The 22,546-nt window shown below is 41.0% G+C and overlaps 1 protein-coding gene across 2 annotated transcripts in view; it reads right to left on the reverse strand.

Annotated features, from left to right (window-relative positions):
- The window catches only part of MYBPC1 (myosin binding protein C1), a 70,548-nt gene extending 56,874 nt beyond the window's left edge, over window positions 1–13,674 (reverse strand). For both annotated transcript variants that reach the window (XM_039707945.1, XM_039707944.1), the window contains exon 1: window positions 13,542–13,674. In XM_039707945.1, the coding sequence (XP_039563879.1) occupies window positions 13,542–13,566 (25 nt within the window). In that variant the 5' untranslated portion in view covers window positions 13,567–13,674. The remainder of the gene's footprint in view (window positions 1–13,541) is intronic.
- Between the last annotated feature and the right edge of the window lie 8,872 nt (window positions 13,675–22,546).

A 22,546-nucleotide genomic window follows, 5' to 3' on the forward strand; every position in this document is an offset into this window, starting at 1 on the left:
TGACATTGATTTATCATTAATTCCACATCCTGATGTATTAAATTTTATTTCCACGCTTGGAAATAAAAACATTCTATTTTGAAATGTCACTGCAAAACTTGAGGTATATGCAATACTGAACGTTGCCGAATAAAGTTCCTAGTGTGCGTTTTCCTCCTAAAATGTGCATTGTGAAAATTGTGGAAATCCCCCACAAAATCAGCTTGTTCCTACAAACAGCAGAGAGGCTCAAATTTTCATCTCAGTTTCTACACCACCAAATTAATGTGAGCCCGAGATGCTTCACAGCTCCTGAAGCTGTGCATTCCTCACCTACCTGTTCTGTCACCTGAGCCATTCTTTGTTGCCACATTCTCTTCCTAGAGAAAAGCAAGGCACAATTCTTCCCAGAAATATTTCTGAGATTCACATTCTCTGAACCTCAGAAAGGGAAAATACAATTTTTATCTTACTTGCTGTGCCTTGTAGTGCCAAAGTAGAATGCAATATGGAGATTGTTTATCCAAAGTGAGGAGGTTTTGTTCCCTTGGGCTATCAGGGCCAAGTGTGTGTGAGTCCAGACTGTCTGCTGGCAGACAGAGAGTCAGAGATGAGTGCAGTTCTGTGCATGGCAGATTCAGTTTAGATGCAATGTATGTAATACAGTATAATAAACTCATTAATTAGCCTTCTGACAAGATGGAGTCAGATGCATCATTCCCTCCCCTTTGTCGGGGGTCGCCGTGCAGTGATAATTCTTCACCGCTGCTTCACATGATGCACTGCACTATTCTGGTTAAACAGAAAGCAGAAAACTGCCTGTGCAAATACTGCCAACGAGATGGGTGCTGATGTCTAAAGGACAGAAGCAGCACTCCTACTTTTACGTTGTAAAGCCACCACCACCAAAAAGCAGCGGTGAAGCCGCAGCGAGCGGGACGTGCGGAGCGAGCGGGTTCAGCCCTGCAGAGCCATGCCTGACAGCCCTTGCTCTTCCCAGTCTGAGGAGAGGCACACACTCCTGGGGTCTGCAGAGCCGCCCCCCGGCTCTCCAGCCCAGCTGGGAATATTTGCTCCGCCTTTTTCTGTTTAAAAAGCGGCGCTCGGGGCTGGGCAGGGAGCTCCCCCTGCCCCTGCGCTCGGCTCCGGCCCCGCTCCCGCCCCGCAGGGGGCGATCGGATCCCTGCCTTGGGAAAAAACAGGGATCCGCCAGTCCCAGGGGACATCCAGCCCTTTGGGATCTGCGGGGACATGCGACAGCCAGGTGAGCTCCCGTGCTCAGGAGCTGCACCGAGGAAAGGGAAAATGCAGTAGACCGGCGCACTTCGGATTTCCTTCTTTCCACTCCTACTCCAGCCGCGGGAAATTCTTCTTTTAAATAACCTAAACCTAATTCATCTTTGATACATAGGTACCAAAATCAATTAACCCACTCCTCAGAATAGTCTGATCCCACTTTATGACAATATCCAGTTTCCTATCCTTCCTTGCAATAATTCCTCAATAATTTTTCTCTAGAAGCAAATATTTTCGTTTATCTCAGTACGTTCCCAAGGGCAATCTGAAAGCAAAGACACCACAGTGTGATAACAGAGATAGAAGTACAGTGACTAATGCTAACATCCTTCCTGAAAGCTTCAAAAAGTAATAAAGTAGACAAAGCTATTGGATAAAAAACTTCATAAACCTTACAGCTTCTGCTTGGGAATGAAAGAAATCTATTCTTTAAATTTAACAATTAACTTCTAATGGCAGTTGCACTTCTAATTAATAGGATAAAAGTCAGCAATAAAGTTCATTTATTTCAAGAGATGAATACTTGACCAGTAATGAACTTCCTTTCAGATTGCCAGATAATTTCCCAAACAGCTCAGGAAGCATTTTACCAGTTTGGAAAAATGTCTCTAGTCTTGCCCAACCCAAAACACAACACGGTTGTTTTGCTGAGCTCTCCTGAAATATTTCACTGTGAATTAAGAAAATCACTTGCAGTATTGTTTTATGGAAATCACATTATGGAGCTGATGCTCTGCATAACTGCAGTGAGTTCCACAAATGACTGTCTACTGTTCAGTGCATCCAGAGTAGTCCTGAGAGTCATGTCACTATGTGCAGGCAGTGGGAAATCATTCCACACAGGGAGATTGACCCTTAGGGAAAATGATGACATTGGTGTAAGGCTGTGGCAGCATGACATGCAATCTTCTTTCAGTCAGTTACAAGGAAGCATCTGAGACATGCTGATGTGTTTCATTTTCACTAAAATTCAGACTAAAGTTCAGTGAGTTATTTAAAATGGAATCCTGCTGGTGTTCCCATTCCATGGCTTTTGATCACAGACTTTTCTTTGACGTTGAGGGCAAAACCAGGCACTCACATGCTGGGATTTGCCAAGGATTGAGTCTATCAGCTTGTTATGAGCTCTTTGTCAGAGCAATATATGCTGCAACTGGGTCTAAGCATTGTCACAACCGCATCCAAATACCAAATAAGAAAAACATTTGCTAAACTCTGTTTGACAGTGGGTGACAGATAATCTGATACTCTGTGATCTTTTCAAGAAGGAAGAGTCTTCTCAGACTTCCTTGAGATAAGAGCACTCTCCTGTCATCTGCAGTTCATCCCTCAGCCTCCTCCAGAGAGGCAGAGCCCTGCAGAAGGGGATTGTAACAGGAGCCCGGGCTCGGGGCTGCCGGGCGCCTACGTGATTAGGGGCTGTTCCAAGTCGTTAATCACTAATAATCCATTACTGGTTTTGCCCTGAATTTTCTACCCAGTGCTTATTTTCAGTCATCACTCTTGTGGAGAGCACCTCGCTCAAGATGAAAAAGAGGGTAGTAGCATCCAGTTTTTAGTTTGCTATGGGTAACTCGAACTTATGGACTACAAAATTCAGTGGCTACTAGTTTTTGTGAGTTTCAGTGTCCCAGTACATACAAGCAAAGTGGATTTGTAATTAAATGTGGAGAAGAACTTAAAAAAAATAAAGTCCAAACTGGCAATACAGGAAGGCTTTGTATCAGAATTGCAGTATTGCTGGTAGTAAACACTAACAGGATCAGAAATCTACCTAAAACTCAGAAACTTACTTCTTTATTGGTATTTTTATGTACTGACTTATGTAATTCTCTCTTTTTGTAAGCTTTTTTGTATGTAAATATTTATTGTTGCTCAGGTTCCAGGGATTCAGAATTGTACTGAGAAACCTTTAGGAGTATTCTGCACATGTGGAAAGAAAGGACTCTCTGTGGGTGAAAATTTAGGAGACCTACATGAAATCATGTATGTCCTTTTGTGGGTGCTCACATATGAAATGACAAACATCCCTCAATGTTTCTACTGTTAATGTTTTCTGCCTCTCAATCTCATCCTGCATCAATGGAGATAACTGTGAGGACTACACGCCTTCACTTTAAAAAACCCAAAACACTTAGCTCTGCCTTTCGGGAATGTTTGCACACAGCAGGATGTTTGCAGACAAGCTGTGGGGGTTTGCATCAGTAAATCAGCAAGTGATATGTATGAGAAAAAGCGCTCACAAAGCCTGACAGCAAAATTCATTTAAGATGCTGTTGAATTACATTCACAGCTCACGGCATATGGTTTCCCTCCAGCTAAAAAAGCTGTTGGGTAAGAGAGAAAACTTCATTGCAAAACATGGAAATGCAAAACAAGGGCAAAGAAAAAGGGGCACAGGACAGAGGTCAGATTTCCCCTTTAAAAATAGGGCTAAGGAAAGCTTAGATGAAAGATTAGTAAGGCTGGAGGGAATGCCATGGAAAAAATGTCACCAGGCATCTGACCCTCTGTGCCTTCACTGAAGTCTGCATCTGTGGGGGAGTGGCAGCCACAGTCTCCATTGGAATTACACTCTTCTTTGGGTCTAAAATAAGGTTTTTGACCTAGATACTATGTTCTTATAAAAATACAAGATACCAAACGTGCTACAGCGTGTGTATGTATATCTCTATCTGCATGAGTATCACAGGATGAGACCCAGAAGCTATTAGTCTGTTAATTATTCCATCTACATGGCATTTCTCACGTGGCTGTTCCTCGATATCTCAAGCCACAGATATTCTCCACACCAGCAGGAGTAAAGTTTTCTGTAATTTTTACAGGAATAATGATTTAGTGGCACTGGAAAGGAAGAAAACTGTTGAAAAAGGATGGAGTTTCTGTAATTTTCACAGGAACAATGATTTAGTGGCGCTGGAAAGGAAGAAAACTGTTGAAAAAGGATGGACATAACACTGCTGTGCACATCAAGGTGTGCAAATGGTTTGAGATATTTCATTTCAGTCCAGAAAACAGTGAAAGGCCCTACCTACACACACTCAATCAGCTCAGACTGATTAGAGGAAGTTTTTCTTCCTTATAGAGCTGTTGGAACTGGTTCTAGGGGCCATGATTAGTGCATTTCTTTTCCACAGGAAAGATCTCATGGCAGAGAGCTATAAAAATAAACACAAAAATACCTGGAAGTTGGAATTCAACAGCTGTTCAGGAGTTGTTTTACTGCTCTTTCTAGTCCACTAGCACACTGGAGTAGGTCAGTATCAAGGAGTAAGACCTCTCCCACCAGCTGAGCCAATAAACTCGGTTTTAACTACATTTGTACTCAGCTAATTTTGCCAGGGCTTTGAGAGAAGGAAAAGTATGGAATGGGAATGGATTTGCAGGCTGGCTGAGCAAAGCATGACTCCCCTTTGAGAAAAAAAAAGTAATTGTGCTGCTGTGTGAGTTGCTTTTGCTCAGTCACTGCCTGTCATGTTCCATGCTCAGTTCAGTACATAGAGTAAATGTGTCTGCAGTTAATGCCTACATACACAGAGCCAAGATTTGTACAGAAATCTGTAGGAAAATGGAATCTTCATCTCTGTCTATGGTTGACTGCAACCTCCTCTTAGCATGTATGACCAAAATTAGGAAGTTATTCTGGGCCTGCAAAGAGATGATGAATGTATTTTAATACAGATCCGTCTCAGGAAGCATCATGCTACTACTGAACAATGCTTTCAATGCTTCCTAAAACCACCATTTGAGCCTACAGAGAATTAAATTAGAACAGAACTTTTTGTAATAATCACCTGGTCAAAATAACTTGCTGGAACCATCACATATAAGGACAACTTCCCTAGGAAGTAGATCACATGCTATTTTCAATTAGTAACAGGGCCAGGGAGAGCAAATTATGTAAGAGCTATTTCCTAATCTCCAGGGAAGGGAGAGCAGTGACTGTCGTGATCATTGCTGTAAGATGCAGCAGGACTCCTTCTTTCTGCACAGTCTGATGGGACCATGGAGAGGGCACATGGAGGGGCTCTGAACTCTGAAATGAGTCACCCAACCATGCCCCCACCTTCTGGCAGAAAAAACACATGCACTGACCGACTTACAAGTTATCATATTTGTGACAGCCTTTTCTGAAACAAACAATTCTGTGGTAAACTTCACTCCATTAAGCAATTTTTTAGGATGGTGTATTTTTTTTTTTTAATTTTTGGCCTTTTCAGAGACTCTGTTGTATTTGGCTTTTTGTTCAGTAGCCCTTCAACATTACTCCAGGAGGTCTAATGTCCTGAATTAACCTCCACCTAGGACTAAGAGAAAGCAGAGCATGTAATATTTCAGTATTATGACATCTAACACCACCATGGCTAAGTGCAGCAGAGACCACAGATTATTTTGTCACTTTGAACTGAAAATAAAGACACTTGGCCATCCAGCAGAGAGGGTAGTGAGTGTGGCTGGTCTTCAGAAGAGGCTGTTCTAAGCCATGTGGGTGTAAGGCACCCCCCATCACCTTAGTCTAGGTCCCACTGACCTCTGTGGAGATGCTGATAGCAATACAGGCGCAGGTAATGGATGAGGGAAGTCAGAGAGAAACACTCCCTTTGGTGTAGGCTGCATATTTTAGGGTCTGAGAGGTTTCCAAGGAGAAATTTATCTTCAGACTTCTTGAAAGCAGAGTAGCTTTCTGTCCCTCCAGCATCCCAGGAAGTGGTGAAGATAAACAGAAATTTTCACCAAAGCATGCTTGCTAGAATGGCTTCCTAAGGCATCACATCCTGTTGGACACAGAGCTGGAGTTTTACTTTAACTCACTCTCTTCTCTAAGCTGCTTCATCTTGGCTGAACATCTGCTAGTTCAGTGAGCTCTAGGAGCTAAGACCACGCCAAAAAATTAGAGTAAATTCCAGAATTCTTGGAGTTTCCTAAATCTACGTGTGCTTTGTTGAATACTCTAGAATATTCAGAAACGTGGTATTATTTACATAAAAAGTGTTTTTTTGCCCATAGGTACAAATATCACTGATGCAACCAATCATTCATCTAACAGCATGAGCTGGTGAAGGAAGTGAGAATAAGCTTGTATAAAAAGGATGAAGATGAATTACTATTGATTTGAAGAGGAGTGCAGCTTTCTGTTTCCTCTCATTAAAGGAGAGCAACAATTTAAATCTGAGTTGATTGAAACACTCAGCCATGAAATAAAATATATTAATGTCTTCTTATTAAAAAAAAAACAAACAAGTAAAAGCATCAGATTCTCAAAAATAACAAAAATGGCAGTAGAACCTTTTTTCAGTGGCATTATTTTATTTTTTTTTCAATGCTTGAAGCAGATAACAGACTACAGAAGGGTGCACTCTTCTCTGCTTAGGGTAATCTGAGCCTAATGTACTCCCTTATTTATGGGGAAGAGCATCTGAGTATCACATGAAAATAATAATGGAACATAACTCTCTCCTTGGCTTCTTACAAAACTACCCACTGCAGAAAACCCTTAAACAACAATTGAACAAATTGTACAGTAGTCCTACATTCTCATCCTTATGGTGCTCAGAAAAAGGGAGGCACATGAATGCGTCTATGATGTGAGCTGGGAGTCCAAGGTGCCATTGCAATCAATGGAATTTGATTTTTAGTCACTGTAAAACAGCTTCTTGTGGCACAATTTGCATGCACACAGGTGAGCAAGGCCACTTGGATCCTGTAGGGTGGCCAGCTCTTCCCTAGCTGGAATTCCATGGTGTTTCAGGCCTCCCACAGGTCCTGGTCATATAGGCAAGCCCAAGATGGGTGTTCTGTGTCTCTCAGGGCATCCTATGTGGCAGTAGGGCACCTGTGTTTAGGCAACTGCTGGCAGGTCAGCTGAGGAGCAGCAGATTGGGCACCTCTGACTTTAATGAGCGGCTGACTCCGCCGGGAGCGGGAACACCGAGTTCACTGGCACATCCTTCCAGCTGGGTATCTGGTTCCTAACCCACAGATCTCCTGTGACAGTGTAAAGACCATTAGGATCTTTGTAGGGTTGCAAAGTTACCAACATTCTCAATGGACTAACATGGACATTCATCTCAGGTGACTCCTCTCGTCCCTAACGCTGTAAACACCGGCAGCTCTTCCAAGCAAAAGAACAAAACCTCCTGGCGTCATAAAGTGAACAACGATGGTGGAATGATGGAAAAATGGCTTCAACTATCGCTTCTCTAACAGCAGTGAAAAAGAGAAACCTTTCTTTGAAGTCTTCAGAAATAGCACTTCTTTTGTGGCTGGGAGCAGAGTGGGCTGGGTGGGACAAGAAGGGGCTGTTTCTCAGTCACACAGTTCCTCAGGCTGAAGAGACAAAACCGCTTGCAGTGGGGCTGAGAAAACTCTAATTACCACTGCAGTTAACGATCCTATTTGCTTGTCTTGTCCTTAATTTTACAGATTTTTACATTCAGGACAAAGTCACTTTAGTGGCTGAATAAGAACAATTTTTTTTCCTTTTTAATTCTAGAGCAATTATTAAATTAGAACCTCTAATTTACTGTAACCTTTGCATCCCCATAAATGATGAGTCTAGTACTCATCCCTATCCCAAGGGAAATTTCCCCAGGTAATTTATTTTCAAACTTGATTTGCTCTTCCCCTTTAAGGAACACTCTGGATGTCCCCTGACAAAACATGAAATACATTCCATGACTTATTTTCCAAGGACTGTTGATGTGTTAGGCAGCTACAAATGCTTTCACAAGTGAAGTCCCCCCAGATCTCTCTGCTATTGTTTGGTTATGTAACCACCTTATTTGGTAGTCCCCTAAAATTAATATGAAAAAGCTCATTCAGTTTTTTCATGGAACAGAGGAGCACTGTAGCATGGTTGGTTTTTTTAGAGCTCTCTTAAAGTGATATATTTAGGAGGTATGAGGGGAAAGAACTGGGTAGGCCTTTATTTATCTTCCCAACAGGTGCAGAATAGGGAGGCACAAAGACAGCATTTGCTAAATTCAGTTTTGCCAAGTACAAAGTGCTCTCTTTTCTACTGGAAGATTGTTCCCTGCTTTCCTTCTAAACTCAATGAGCTCCTCATTTTAGTGTGACAATATTAAATATTTTATTCTTGTGCACAGATGCACTGTTTTTCACAATGGGTGGACAAGCTTTTCAATTCAAGTACGAACAACAGCAAGTAAGCCAGATCCATCTTGCATTATCCTCCTTCAGCAGTACTGATGTCAATGCATTGTATGAGGAAAAAAAATTAGTGTAGTGCCTTCAATTTACACCATAATAAACCAAAACATAATAGCCCAAAGATAAATCATGGTGAATTTTCAGTCAAATTAATCTGATTGAAACTTAGCAGCGATGGAAGTGGAAGGTCAAAGCATAAATCTGAGTCGCTCTGGTATCTCAGAAGGAAGTGTGGGAGCCACACGTAGGAGTTATCAATAGAGGGAAAAGGCAATCTAAGAACAACCCAGCTCCCAGCCTTCCCCACGATCTGTGCGGGAGGAGCTGCTCCGTGGGGCGCAGGGCGAGAGCACTGCCCACCCCCAGGGATCTGATTACAGCACTGGGGCGTAAGTTTGCTTTCCATTTGTGGAGGGTTTAAAATTTATTAGCTGGAGGTGATGAAGAGAAACTTTCTAAAGAATTGAGAGGGAAAATAAGATAAGGGGTTAGGGTTTCACTCTTTCGTCATCCACCAAAACTCATTTACCTGTGATTTGAATGTGGAGCTTTGCAAATGATACACAGGGCCTGACTCTGAGCGTGGCTTGGCTCTGAGACTGAGCATGAAGGATGTTAAAAATAATGGGAATGCATTCTACAGTCAGTGCTGCAGAGGGGCAATGATGATGGCAGAAGATGGATATCTGTGTGCTTTTCTTTTGCATCACCATGCAGTGAGGAGAGAGCAGCTGCACTACCCACGTGGTGCCATATAAAATGGTTATACAGGTCCAGTCTTCTGCATGGAAAGCACCAAACAGTGTTGAACAATGTTCACATGCTGGGATCTTGAATTTTCAGGAAAAAATTCCATCAGTAGTTTTAATTTTGACACAAACCAAATCTGTATAGTGAAGCAGAATTCCCATTCAGCTTCGTTTTCACCTATGAAAAATTGTCCTTGAAGATATGATATTAAAAGAAATCTGATTTTAATTACCTCTCAACCTTCATGCTTAGATTATTTTTTCACTGGAATGCTGCTCTACATATGTACTTATATGACTAAGTGACTTGTTTTACAGTGACTTTTTACCTATGAAAAATTGTCCTTGAAGGTATGATATTAAAATAAATCTGATTTTAATTACCTCTTAACCTTCATGCTTAGATTATTTTTTCACTGGAATGCTGCTCTACATATCTACTTACATGACTTATATGACTAAGTGACTTGTTTTACAGTGACTGTTACCTTGATACACCAGTTGTATTATTTAGAATAGTGCAAACATAATGCAAATATAATGAATGAAAAAAAAATCTAATTATGTTTAAAAGCAAATAGAAGTAAAGTGTGTTTCTGCTGGATATCTTCATGGAGAGCAGTGTTGCCATATCTCCAAAGCAGTCTGCACTGGTATCTTTGCCTCCTTTCACAAATTGCTTCATGTTTTACAGATTGTTCTTCTAACAGACTGTATATGCAAATAGTTTTCTTTACAACTTTTACATCTATGCTATTTGTAGATTGAATAAAATTTTACTGAAACTCTGTCTAAAGTAGGCACACTGATTTTAATTTTGATTCCTTGCCAACGTGTGGATGCTCCAGGCAGCATCATTCAAGCAGAGCTTGCAAACACTTAGAAAGTGAAGTTGGCAGAGAGTCGATAAATGCTTTGGCTCAAAATTTGGGATGGTCCCGTAACTCAGGGCATGCATTATTTCCTAGACTGGGGAGAATAAATAAGGCAAATTTACAGAGCTGCCTACTGGGGACAGACTTGCACCTGTCTCTGTGGGATGATGCCCACAAATAGTTTGAAAAGGTTGCTCTTGAGAGACTTGGCACTTTTACAAAAGCGTGTCCAAATGCCATGGCCTGTGACAGCTTAAGAGGGCACCTAATTAATGAGCAGCTCTTATTATGAGTATTGGTTAAAGGAAAGGGGGGGAGAGGAAAGATTGACTGAGTGATTGCAATAAATTGCAGGAAGTAATTATATGAGGGAGGGTTATTTTATTAGTCACCTGGAAAGCTAAAGGCTGTTAAATTTAAATGCACTGGTTAAGGCTTTTGGCAACTCAGGCACACCTCAGTCATCCACTGAGATCAGTTAACCCATTGATATAAACTTCACCTTGCACATATATTTTGAGCCAGACAAGACAAAGCTGTCCTACAACCAATGACCATCTACTACAAAGAAGCTACAGCTGATCTTATACATAGGATCTGACTTTTTAGGAGTACCATAAAAGCCTTAAATAATTAGTCATGGAAACCTGTTTCTACAGTGACAAATTCCATCAGGCTGAAGCTCTCCAGCAACCATCTCTAAGCTGAGTGGTGTGTTTAATTTGGTGATCCTATTTGTTAAGAGCTCTTTGTGAGGCTACACTGTCACCAAGTCAGGAATTTTCTCACTTTGTTAATCTAATAATCTTAGAATAGCTCAAAGAGCACTTGGCCTGAAAAAAAAAAGCCTGGGAGCTTGTTACAGCACCATCTGTGAAAATTTAAGCTACGTACTTCAGGGACTGCAGTTCTAAAAACCCACAAATCTGAGAAGTTCTAAACATCCAAGTGTATCCAGCTTCTTATTTCTCAACTACTTGCTTGTGTGTGCTGTTTGTAATTTGCAGGACCCATGAAAATAAGGAGTATGGGATAATTCAAGTAGGTTGCTTCTGTTGGAAATGTCAGAAGAACCATGCTTAGGTGCCCATGTGATGCAGAAACCTTAAGCCTCTTTTTCCCCCTCTCTTTTCTACTGTAGTCCTTCAACAAGCTCACCAAAGGTTTCTCAGACAGTCCTTCCAGTGGTAATTTCTAGAATTAGTCAGCCCAAGATTCACCTTTATTGATTATTTTTCTTCAACCCTTGATGCTTTGGGGATGACCCTGAGAACAGGCATTTGATGATCATGTGAGGTTCTGAATTCTTACTGGTAGAGCTGGTATGAGTAGCAGTATTTTACTATTATTGGTACCAAATTCTCCTGCCACTAACACAGTAGGTGCTCACACACACAGTACAAGTACTGTCAACAACTCAGGGGGGCTCTTGATCAACAAAAAAATCTTTAGGAAGCAGCTAATCCCTGAAGTAAGATAATATAGACCTGTTACTCCCCTGATCTCCTGGCTGCAAATAAACTGGGTGCAATACAGTACAACCCAATTGTACCACTTCTCCAGAGCTCTCTACTCCTTGTGAATTATATTAGGGCAGAATGCTCCAATAACTTTTAGGTCCTGAATATTGACTCACTAAAAATCACCTTTGTTCCACTGTCAATATAATGTTCAGAGCTTCTAAACTTATTTTATAACACAAACATGGAGCTGCATTGGTAATCACTGCACTGGAAGAACATCTTTGAAACAATCTAATTTTAAACAGAAATGTTTAACAACATGAGCCTCCAAACTAATTTTCTTCAAAGCACATATCTTTTGAAAGTGCATAAATATTTTAGGGTTGGGTTTTTTTTGAGTTGACAGGCACAGAATGCATTCTGATTAAAGTGTATAATACCCAGTCAAATAACAGATCAAATAAAAAGGACACTTAATACATGTGTAAATAATTTGAATTACAAATAAGACACTCTAGAAGGGGCTTGGCTCTAGGTTTGATATGGAGGATTAGGCTCTTGTATTAATACGTGCACTTGGTGCAGCTATTTTCAGAAGGATACTTCATCTATCATTGTCCTCGAGCCCTGAGGAGCCCAGTAAGTAAAGTGAGCACATTGGTCTGTCAATACTGCTTGCTTAAGACTCAGTCGTGCAAAAAGTTTAGTTTTCATGTGTCCCCAGCTGAAGAACGTGACAAAAATGAGTAATGTTCCTGACAGTTACTGTGCTCTTACTTTCCAGAAAATATTGAAAAAAAAAACAACCTTGTAAAATGTTTGTAAAGTTGTTAAAAGTCAATACTACTGACAAGTCAGTCTTAAATCAAAAATAACTGTTCAAGCCACATACATCAGCCTGGAAGATCTTTCAAGATTGATGGGAAATAAATGCTAATTAATGACTTCTACACTTTCCATACCTTAAAGATTACCTTAAAGATTAAATTCAGTTCTGCATTGGGAATGCATTAGGGAAGCTGTGTGTACAGCTTTCATTCACCAATATTTGAAAAGCACATACAGTCTGCATATTATGGCTTTGCAAAAGCTCTTTATATAGTCAATGTCAAAAATAATCACCAAAAATTCTTACCAAAACATACAGATTTGAAAGAAAAACACAAGAAGAGCTATAGAAGTAATGGAAATAGAAGAAGATTATTTAGCCTAAATTTTCAAAATAGTAGAAAAATCATTAAAATAAGAGCTTTTAAACAAATTATTAAATAATAGACCCTCAATATTTTCCACCTTTTTCCTCAGTCTCCATTGGACAATTCTGTCTCCCAGTAGCAGACTACATACTCAGTTTCTCTGCTATGAACTTAATAGCAACACAGAAGGGGCCAATATTACTGACTGTAACTGACTGTAATCCTTCTGAAACATAAAATAACAATTTCTATAAAATGACAAAATACATTATTCCAGTTTGAACTGTACAGAATAACTTACTACATTCTTCACTTATGCATTTATATGTATAGAATATATTTGCATCAGAACCATAGAACTGTTACATAAGCCCATCCTTCCCACTCAATAACTATTAGAAAAGAACATTAAAAATATATCAATGTCCAGACTCTTTCAATCTTAAGAAATGCCTTTTCCCTCTTTTGCAGAGTTTGGATAGCTTAGAGGAGAGAAACCACAAATTGCACTGCAGGAATCCTGTAGTCTTTAAAAAATGAATACAGCATTTGCCCAATCAAGTAGCTTCTCAACATCCATTCAAAGTCATAGCTTATTCTCTAAAACTGCTTGTGCTGTAGCCCTGCCTGAAAGTAATTTCTTAGTCTAAAAAGATCAGTGATCTCTAAAGATCTAGTGATGTTACGTGGCTATTGTTCTTAATATCATCTGTGGCTGATATCTGCAAGGTGGTCTGAAAGGTGTTTCGTGTGTCCGCGTACTCATAATTCCTGTAATTAAGAAACGCTCAGGTAATCTTCTGTCATGCTTACCATCTTTCTTGGTGGGTTCTGGCATTGTTACAAGGATTCTTTATTCCCAGAGAGTTTCAGCCTTTCAGATGCAGCAAGTAGTAGCCCCAAGTCCAGCGGAGAGTGTGTGAGATCAGTGTGACAAGCAGAGGGTAAGAAGAATTCCTCTGCTTTATATACTGCGGCTGAAATATCAATCAAAATAGCACCTCCTCTCTTTTCAATGCAAACACTTTGAAAATTGACAGTTATGGGAAACCCTTCACATCTGTTGTCTGCTGCCTCTGCTCCCTTGGCTTTTGGAAGGAATCTCTGCTGCATTGCATGGGGCTGATGAGAACATCTATAACTTTCTAAATTCAGCCGCACAGCTTGCTCTCTGCGTCCCTCTCTGTAACTTGCAGACACGTATGCACACGCAGACAGAGGCTGAAAAAGTGACTGCCATGCTATTAAAGAGCCCCTCCTGCCTGCAAAACCTGTAGGAAATGCCTGTATACATTTGTGCCTCTTCTCACAACATAAAAGTGACAAGTAGGCACAAGCAGCATGCCTGCAGTGTAACATCATTTTTTTTTCCTTCAAGAGAACATGGTGTGCACAGACAGAGCGAGAAGCAGAATATCTCTCAGTATTAATGAAAAGTATTATTTTACTCTTGTTTTTAGCAGTGAAGATACCCTATATTTCCCTTCTGTTTACATATGGTGCACTTTCTTGGGTCCTTTCTCTGTAGCCACTCTCATTTTGGCAGTGGTGGAGATTATATGCTCCTTTCAGCATAAATAATTAATTAACTGGAGAGATTGCTGCTGAGAGTTGAGATATTCTCTTCTCCACTCATCCAGGAGATCCAACACTGCTTGCCTTTGCCAAGCCAGGAAACCAGACAGAAGGAATGGAAACCCTATCTGTAGCACACACACAGAACCACTAAACTGAGCCACTGGGTTGTCCTCCTCTTAGATTCCCACCTCAACTACAAACATGTAGGCAAGAGAAAGGCAGATCAGAGTGATTCACAAAGTAAATCAGAGGGTACTAGCATTTACTTTCTTATGCTCTTTTAGAATTTTGAGACAAAAGTGTAATAATTAGCACAATAGATGAAGTGGTCCTCAAAGGTTTTGTGCTACTGAAGCACATGTTCATACCAATAATAAGGTATCAATAAGAACTAGGCTACTAGAAAGACTCTTCAGTGTATGAATGGAGCCAAATGCTACAGAAAACCTATTTTACATCTTTGAATAGCATTTGGAGATGTAATAGTTGTCATGTGCTTAGTTATTCTCTAACCAATGCATGAGGGTTTCCTCTGCAATCTGTTTTTTGGTTTTTTTTCCTGGCTATTTAGTATTTTTTAATAGATATCTTATCAAGGATGGGAATTTTGTTCCTTTTTTCAAAGACTATCATCTGATTTTTTTTCTGCTCTACTCAATGTAGTGCTTATCATTTGACCAATTCCTGTGCCTGTAAAACACAGAGACAGGAAAGACTTCTGCCTACAAGAACTTAAACAAGGAGTTTAAAGCTATCTTCCTTCTTTATTTCACACCACTGTCAAAGTAAAGCTGCTCCTATCACTAAAATAATTCCTGTTCTTGGGAAGGAAAGAACGCTGCCCTGGAAAGGTAAGTGGGGGTTTTGTCCCTCTGTGTGAGTGGGGTGGCAGTACAGACTTAATAACATGAACAGACTTAATAACATGGCAGAGACCACTTTTTATGGTTCCCCTTTCTTCTGCCCACATCCCAGCACCCAACTCTGTGATGCTGGAACCAGAGCCCGATGAGGAGCAGCTGCTGATGCTCTCCAGTCTGGGCTTTCCTCAATGGCCCTTTGTAAGATGCAAAGATATTTTGCTTTGCATTCCACCCATCATGTGCCAAGAGGTGCTGAGAACTATGCTTCTGGAGATTCCTGCTAATACAAACAGGATTAAACTGTGGTCACACTCTAGTACTGATGGGTTAGAGAGGACCTCCACTGCAATCTCGCAGTGAGAAAGGATTGGTGGCAGGTGCTTATCCTTTCAGCCTTAAAGGGCTTCCTCAATAGCAAGAGGAAGAAGGATATCCAGGAAGACAGAATCTGATTAATACTCTTCATTTAAGCTACTGAATAAATGAGTACTGAGATCATATTTGCTGGACCAAGTGAAAGTGTGTTATTCTCATCTGCACAGCAAAACTTCCTCTCCATCCTTAAACTATGAGACTGCAGTCAAAATCTGTACAGGGAATGGCTATTGGATGTGCCTAAGTTGTGGTTAGGTGTAGGTGGGAGAATGCTGGCTGGTCCAAAACGGTACAAGGGAGCAGCTAACCATCCCCCCGTGTTACAATCATAGGACAACACTTGAAATCACACCCTAGCCCTGCTTTCTTTGCAGGTATAGGCATAGGCAGAAAAATTAAATTGGCTCTATAACCTCTGGTAGGCAGGAAGGGAGGAAGGTTGGTTATGAGTAGGAAAAACAGTGAAGTACTATATTTGCCTTTGTAGCCAATGGAGAGATCTGTGCTTCTGCAGGTCTCTGTTTTGTGAGGGCCAGCTGTGAGAGCAAGGAAAAGGCTCTTCAGCTGCATGATGTAAATTGAAACTGCAGATCAGCAGCCATCTGAAAATATGCTCATCCTTTCATTCTTTCCCACCCTTACATTATTATACTTGCATAATTCATTGCATTTCATGTCATGCTCTCATTTACTCTGATAAAACATATTCCTGTGCTGCAAGCTCCCTGTAATGTAAATTTTACTTTTACTATTTTATTTTATTGAAGGTGCTGCTGGGGTAGATTTAGACTGTGATATCTCAGTGTACCTTAGCACTAGCAGTGACAGATAATTTCCTAAGAAGGTAGTCCATATCTTATTTGTTTCAGTCTAATTCCCAGCTCAGTCCTTGCCTCAAGCACCTACAGGTATTTCACACTCCGATCTAAGACAACCCAATCATTTCAGATTCCTTTTCTCCCTCCACAATTATGGCCACAAGTGTGACTCCATCTTACTGGTGCTGCAACAATCAGTACTTTGGTGCTACTGGGGCTTCCATTCTTACACTTCGTTTCCACAATGGCAAAATGTGTGATAGTCATCAAGCTTGCCTTATCACTGCATAGAAAAGAGGAGTTGATTTTGGCCAACCATTGTCCAGGTTGCTTTAAGACTGCCAAAAGAAAAGAAAGAAAAATACTGAACAGAAGGAAATGCTTGGTGGTCATTTCTAAGCTTTTGCTTCTTTGATCACAGAGATGTCTAAACATGCTTACAATATCCATAATATTACCATGCTTACATCCTCACAACCTGTACCTTCTCTGTCACTGAATGCATTTCTCTATTCATTTTATGAAGTTTAAATTTTTTACCATTTTTTCTTGCCATCCTGCTCTGCTTCCCTGTGTATGGTAACCATTCACCTGATTTGATCACACCTCACCTTGTGAAGGAGCTGAACCAGAAGAGTTAACTCCTCTGTGCTGGACATGTGGTTTCTGAGCAAGTAAAAGGGCCATGAACCACCTCTGGACTCAGCCACAACCCTGTTTACCAAATGACTGAACCAAGTCTTCACAGAAATTCTGAGGTGGAAAGAACTGAGCTCCACCTTGTTTCCAGCCCATCACCTCTTGTTTCTGTACCTCAGCAGACAGAACAAAAGGCTCTGGCATCCCAGCCCTCCTTTCATTAACTCACACTGTTGCTGAAGCCCCCCTGTTTGCACAGGCTGCCCCATGTCTCCGGATGGAAATGTCCCTTCTCATAACTTGCTCTTCTCCCTGCACACATTGCCTTGTGCCCTTGTGTTTTACCCCTCCCAAAAAGTGAACGTCTCCTGAACAAAATTTATCCTCAGCACAGTGTGGCTTTCGTGTACCACCATAAGATCTCTTCATCCACCACCTCAGGGGCCAAACATGTAAAACTTTCTGAGCCTTTCCCTTCCATGCCTGCCTCAATTAATCTTCTGTGGTCTCTTTCCAAAGCATGACTATCCTATTTTAACTCTCTTCAGCTCCTTGAGCAGTTTCCAAATGGCTGCTAATCAGGGCATCAGATAATTAAATCATTCTCTCCTGTCTGTTTTTAATGAATTCCCTTGGTCAAACACCAGAGCTGTATTTGCAGTTGCAGCTGCTAGATCTGCATCAATAACTTCACATTTGCTGCTATTTCAAGAACTAAACTCTCACTTACTTCTGCCTCTATTCCATTAGGTGCCTGTCTGCTTGCTGTCAGAGAAAAATCTTCATCTTGTCACTGAGCCAAGGGATCACAACACTCCCAGAAGTCCTGAGAGACAAATCTTTCACCAGAGTATTTAACCAAATGGTAGCCATATGATTTAGTTTTAGGTAGTTCTGTGAGGAACAGGGAGCTGGACCTTGTGATCCTTATGGATCCCTTCCAATTTGAGATTCTTCATTTGAAATTTTTCCATTTAAAAGTTTCAGTGGTATTGAGAAAAGCCGATCAGCTGAAATGGGAATGCCAGGCAAAAGTTATCAGTGTAGATGAGAACAGGAAAGGATTCTCATTTCACTAATATGCGTTTATATTAAAAAATAAACAGCATCCTGGGTTTGTTCATAATAAAGAGTCCAGAGTTTTGAAGTCTAATATAAGAGAAAACAATTCTTCCTTGGCCTTCGTATCTGGAGCTTTGGAGCCTCTGGGAAACAGTTACTTACAGAGCCCAAGAATGAAGGATGAAGGACAAAAAGCAGCAGCAGATGAGCTTCCCCTCCCATCAGGAGGAACACATAAACACATTTATCCAGGGAGACACTGGAATGAGGTTTGACAGTGTCCAAGCCCCATCCCAGCCCCAAATTCCCCTCTCATGAGGCAAAAGGATGGTCAGAATGGAAAGTTTCCTTAATGCTCCATGTCTGCAGTAGCATTGCATCATAATGATGATATTTTCTGCTCTGATTCTGGCTTTATCACATGGGCTTTTTATATCATACGTAGAGCATTATAGATTTTGGTGAATTAATTTATTGCTATAAGTGATATTTGATATCTGCTGATATATATTTTTTTCTTTTCTACCACAAAAAGTAAAAAATACACTATTTCAATTTGTACCACGCCGGCCAAAAGTGAAAAGCTAAAAGTGTTCGACCAAAAAATGTGTAACCAAAACCAATGCAGAACTTCTATTTTTGCAAGGGAAAAATGTTGTGTCTTAGAACATCTGCTACCTTTTACATCCCCATCTAATTTGTGAAGGCATTGCTTTTTGTCTGGTATCTTAGCTGAACTTCCTAGTGTTGATGAAAGACACCTGGATTTACCTGGCCAGCTCAATTTAATCACAGCTTTGCACTGTAGACTTGCCAGGAAAAAAAATCTCCTACCCTGTCATGCACTCTACTTTTCTTCCATGTAAATGAGACATGACCTTTGTTAAGAAATACTTTCTATATTGATGTAGCATCCACAAATGGGGCCTTACTCTATCTAGCAAGATGAGGGAAGATTACACTCTAAAGCCTGCACTGGATTTTTTTTTTTCCAAGGCAGTCGGCTTGGAGACACTTCAAGGCATGTACAAGATGTCGTTGACAGATAAACACCACTTGCCAGCTTTACCTTCTGCCTTACAACGACCCAGAGGGTGACATTACTGTGTAAGCAACACATGCCCCGTGGTGTCCTGTAGCAGTCAGGGTGTTTCCTTTCTGACAGTAAATCCCAGTGCTCTGAGGCACTCGGCACCAAAGTCAAGAGCTGGTCCCTAGGTCAGGGCAGCAGGCAGGGCAGCAGCAGCAGGAGGAAGGAGAACAGCTTCTTTCTGTCAACTGCCTGGCCGGATCAGTCCGAAAATGTTAGGGTTGATAAGAAAGGAAAAACAATGGGAACTTTGCCACTGCTCTTCAAGAGAGGCAGACCTTATTTCACACTGTTTTTAGGAGGAAATTTGAAAGATGACCATGCAGAGAGAGAGAGACTTTGTAGCCCAGGTTTTTGTTCTTGCTTCCACAGGTGAAACTGGGAACAGCTCCTCACCTGAGCTATACCTAGGTAAGCAAGACCCGTGATGGGTTTACATGCTCCAGTTTATTGGAATCTGTCTGATTGGGAATGCCTGATGCAGGGTATCAAGCACAGGTTTCTTTGGCCCTGATTTGACCTCTTTATTAAGCATGTGAAGTTACCTCAGCAGCTTCAAAAGAGCACATGGTTGGTATGGTGTCCCACACTGTGGGACAGTGGGTCCAGCACTGGCCAATGAGGCCTGGGATGAGGTAAAAATCCCTTCACCATTGCGTCCAGCACTGGCCAGTGAAGCCTGGGATGAGGTAAAAATCCCTTCACCATTGAAAACCAAGGCCTCTGATCTTGGCCTCTCTCTCAGAATTGCTTTTTTTTTTTCATTTTCTGATATGCATATAACATTTTACTACTGAAGCTGGTGGTTTAATTTAAAATTATTTTTATTACTTGATCTGTCTTATTAGCAGTCTGAAAAATATCAAAAACATGGTTGTAGAAATTTAGCCCTAAAAAGTCATGAAATCAACAACTAGCTCAGCAGGAGCACAGATTTTCCCAAATTATTTTTTCTAGGTCTGTTTCCCTACTGGTTACTTTTAACATGTTCCAGTTCCAATATTCTGCAGGTACCTATTGTACCCAAAGATGCACAGCCTCCATGACAGTAAATGCTTGCACTGGGCCTCCAAATGAAAGTATAAGAAATACACTGATATTTAAAAACACTTAATTTTATTTAATTTATTTGTTTTATTTATTCTTCTTTAGAATTTTAAATATTTTACATTTACAAGTTTTACAAATTCATATACAAGCTATGCAGAATGTATGATATAAACCCATGTGTCAAAGTTCATTAACATTCAAACAAAAATGCCTAAATCCCACTATGAAGGGGCTGAAAACTTTGACATTAACTATTTGATAGCGTGGAAATATTGTGAAAGTGGCTATTCTTATTCAGATTACCACTATCTCAGGTAACCCTTGCATTATAACAGAAATACATTCAATTTCCAAGTGTTTCAAAGATTCTAAGCAGCTTCCTTAACTGGGACATACCTTAGTTCTGTCTTGGTAGATTGGGGTTGATATTCCATTCTTTTAGCTCACAGCTCTCATCACACCTTCTTTGCTTCCTTTGGGAACTTATGGAGCGTTCATCAGCTCCACTTTGCGCAGTGGAACCTCAATCTTCATTGCTGCCATGATATATTATTAATATTATCTACACTGCCTGAAAGATACTGCTGCACATGAACAGATGGAATAAAAGGTGCCAAGTGCTGGGGCTGGTATTATCTTTTATCTATTAAAACATTTGTCCTTAGCCCAAGTGCAGGATAGTTATAACAACATAGTACCTTTTGCTAATTTGTTTGACATATTTGTGGTATAGTTTCCTGACACACATCAGCCAGTGCGGCTGTGGACTGCTGCAGTCAGGATGGGCCCATTCTCCTTCCCCTTCTCTCTTCCTCCTCCTTCAGGCAGGAGGCCTTCTGCCCTCCCTTGTGCTGGAGCTGTGCAGGATGAGTAGTCCTGCTTACTGGTCTGAGCAGATCCTGCTCTTTTGGAGCAGGAGGCACCTCTTTATCTCTGCTGGCTGAGCCTGCTGAAGCAATGTCCTCTATCAGCCCTGCGATCACTAGACGTGAGGAAAAGGGAGCACATGGCAGGAGAGTGGGACTATCTCTCCTAGCTGCAACCTACACACACATAGTGTTAAGTTTAACAGGAAATTATATCCTCGTTGTGCCCAAGGTCCACAGTTTATAAACATCCACTTCCTATTCTGGAAGATAATAGAGATACGTGTGAATTATTGTACACTGGTCTCTTAATTCCAAAAACATCTGTTTCAGGGAGAGATTTTATTTATCCAAATCTGAAAAAAGTCAAATTCCTTTCAAACTTCAGTGAACCACTGGGGGATCCTATTGGTTCACTGAGGAGAGTGAGCACAGCCTGCAGGAACTCGACTGGAAAGGCAGGACTCAAAGCAAACCTGCAACAATCAGACATGAATCTCTGCCTTGGTGGAGGCCTTCACCTTCTCACTAAAAGCCAAGGCTTATTCAGTTTTTGTCATTTGCTCTGTGAGCTTGACCAGCCCTCAGAGCTTTGTAGTTCCCCTTGAGCTTGACAGATGCTGGTGATTTACCTTCTTCCTTAAGTACATTATGTGATGAAAGGAACAACATACCCCCTTTCTGCACTAAGGGATGTCACCTTTTATGTGACACACTTAATCTGAATGGCTGAATGACAGGAATGTGGTGGCAGCACCCTGGCTGCATTTATGAGCACCTTTTGGCTTTAACATGAACACAGTGCCTCTCTGCACTAGTGTCTCCAAAGTCTTTGTGACCTCTACTCACTGTGAGTCAGCACTGGGCTGCATATTAGTGATGTCTTTTAAATGAATGATGAGGAGATCTCCTTGGGGAAAACCCTGTGTACAAAAGATCCAAACTCAAGGGTTTTGGACATCATCCAGCATTAAGATTAAAGATAGGCTGTAACTCAAAAAGTTACATGCATTGGCAAGATTGAAAATAATAAAAGACTCTTAGAATCAGTTAGTAAGGACTTACTGCATTAATTAAGCTTCACAAACAGCCTGGTGAAAGTAGGCCAAAGAGCCCAGTTAAAATAGTCTAGAAAGAATATTTTATATATAAAGGAATAAACACAGATAAGTAATGGTATTTGAAGATCCATGTGAGGTACTGGATCAAAGACAGGAGCCCAGAGATGTGATTTTTGGGCTTTGTCCTTGACTTCTAGTCTGAGGTATAGGCTGCTTACTGGATCTTTAAAACCTGGAAGAGAAATCCCAGGGGGATACATTTCACTTTTGCCCTGGGTTGCACATATGACATTCAGAACAGGCACTTGTTTTGGCCTTGGGGGTGAGATCCCTTGTGCTTAGGTTTTACTGAGTGCAGTGCCAGCTTCTGCATCTGAACTCATCTTTCCCAGCCGTGGAGTCAGTGGAGTTCTGGT

Source organism: Passer montanus, unplaced genomic scaffold (assembly GCF_014805655.1).
Source record: "Passer montanus isolate IOZ18808 unplaced genomic scaffold, ASM1480565v1 scaffold20, whole genome shotgun sequence".
Classification (NCBI taxonomy): domain Eukaryota; kingdom Metazoa; phylum Chordata; class Aves; order Passeriformes; family Passeridae; genus Passer; species Passer montanus.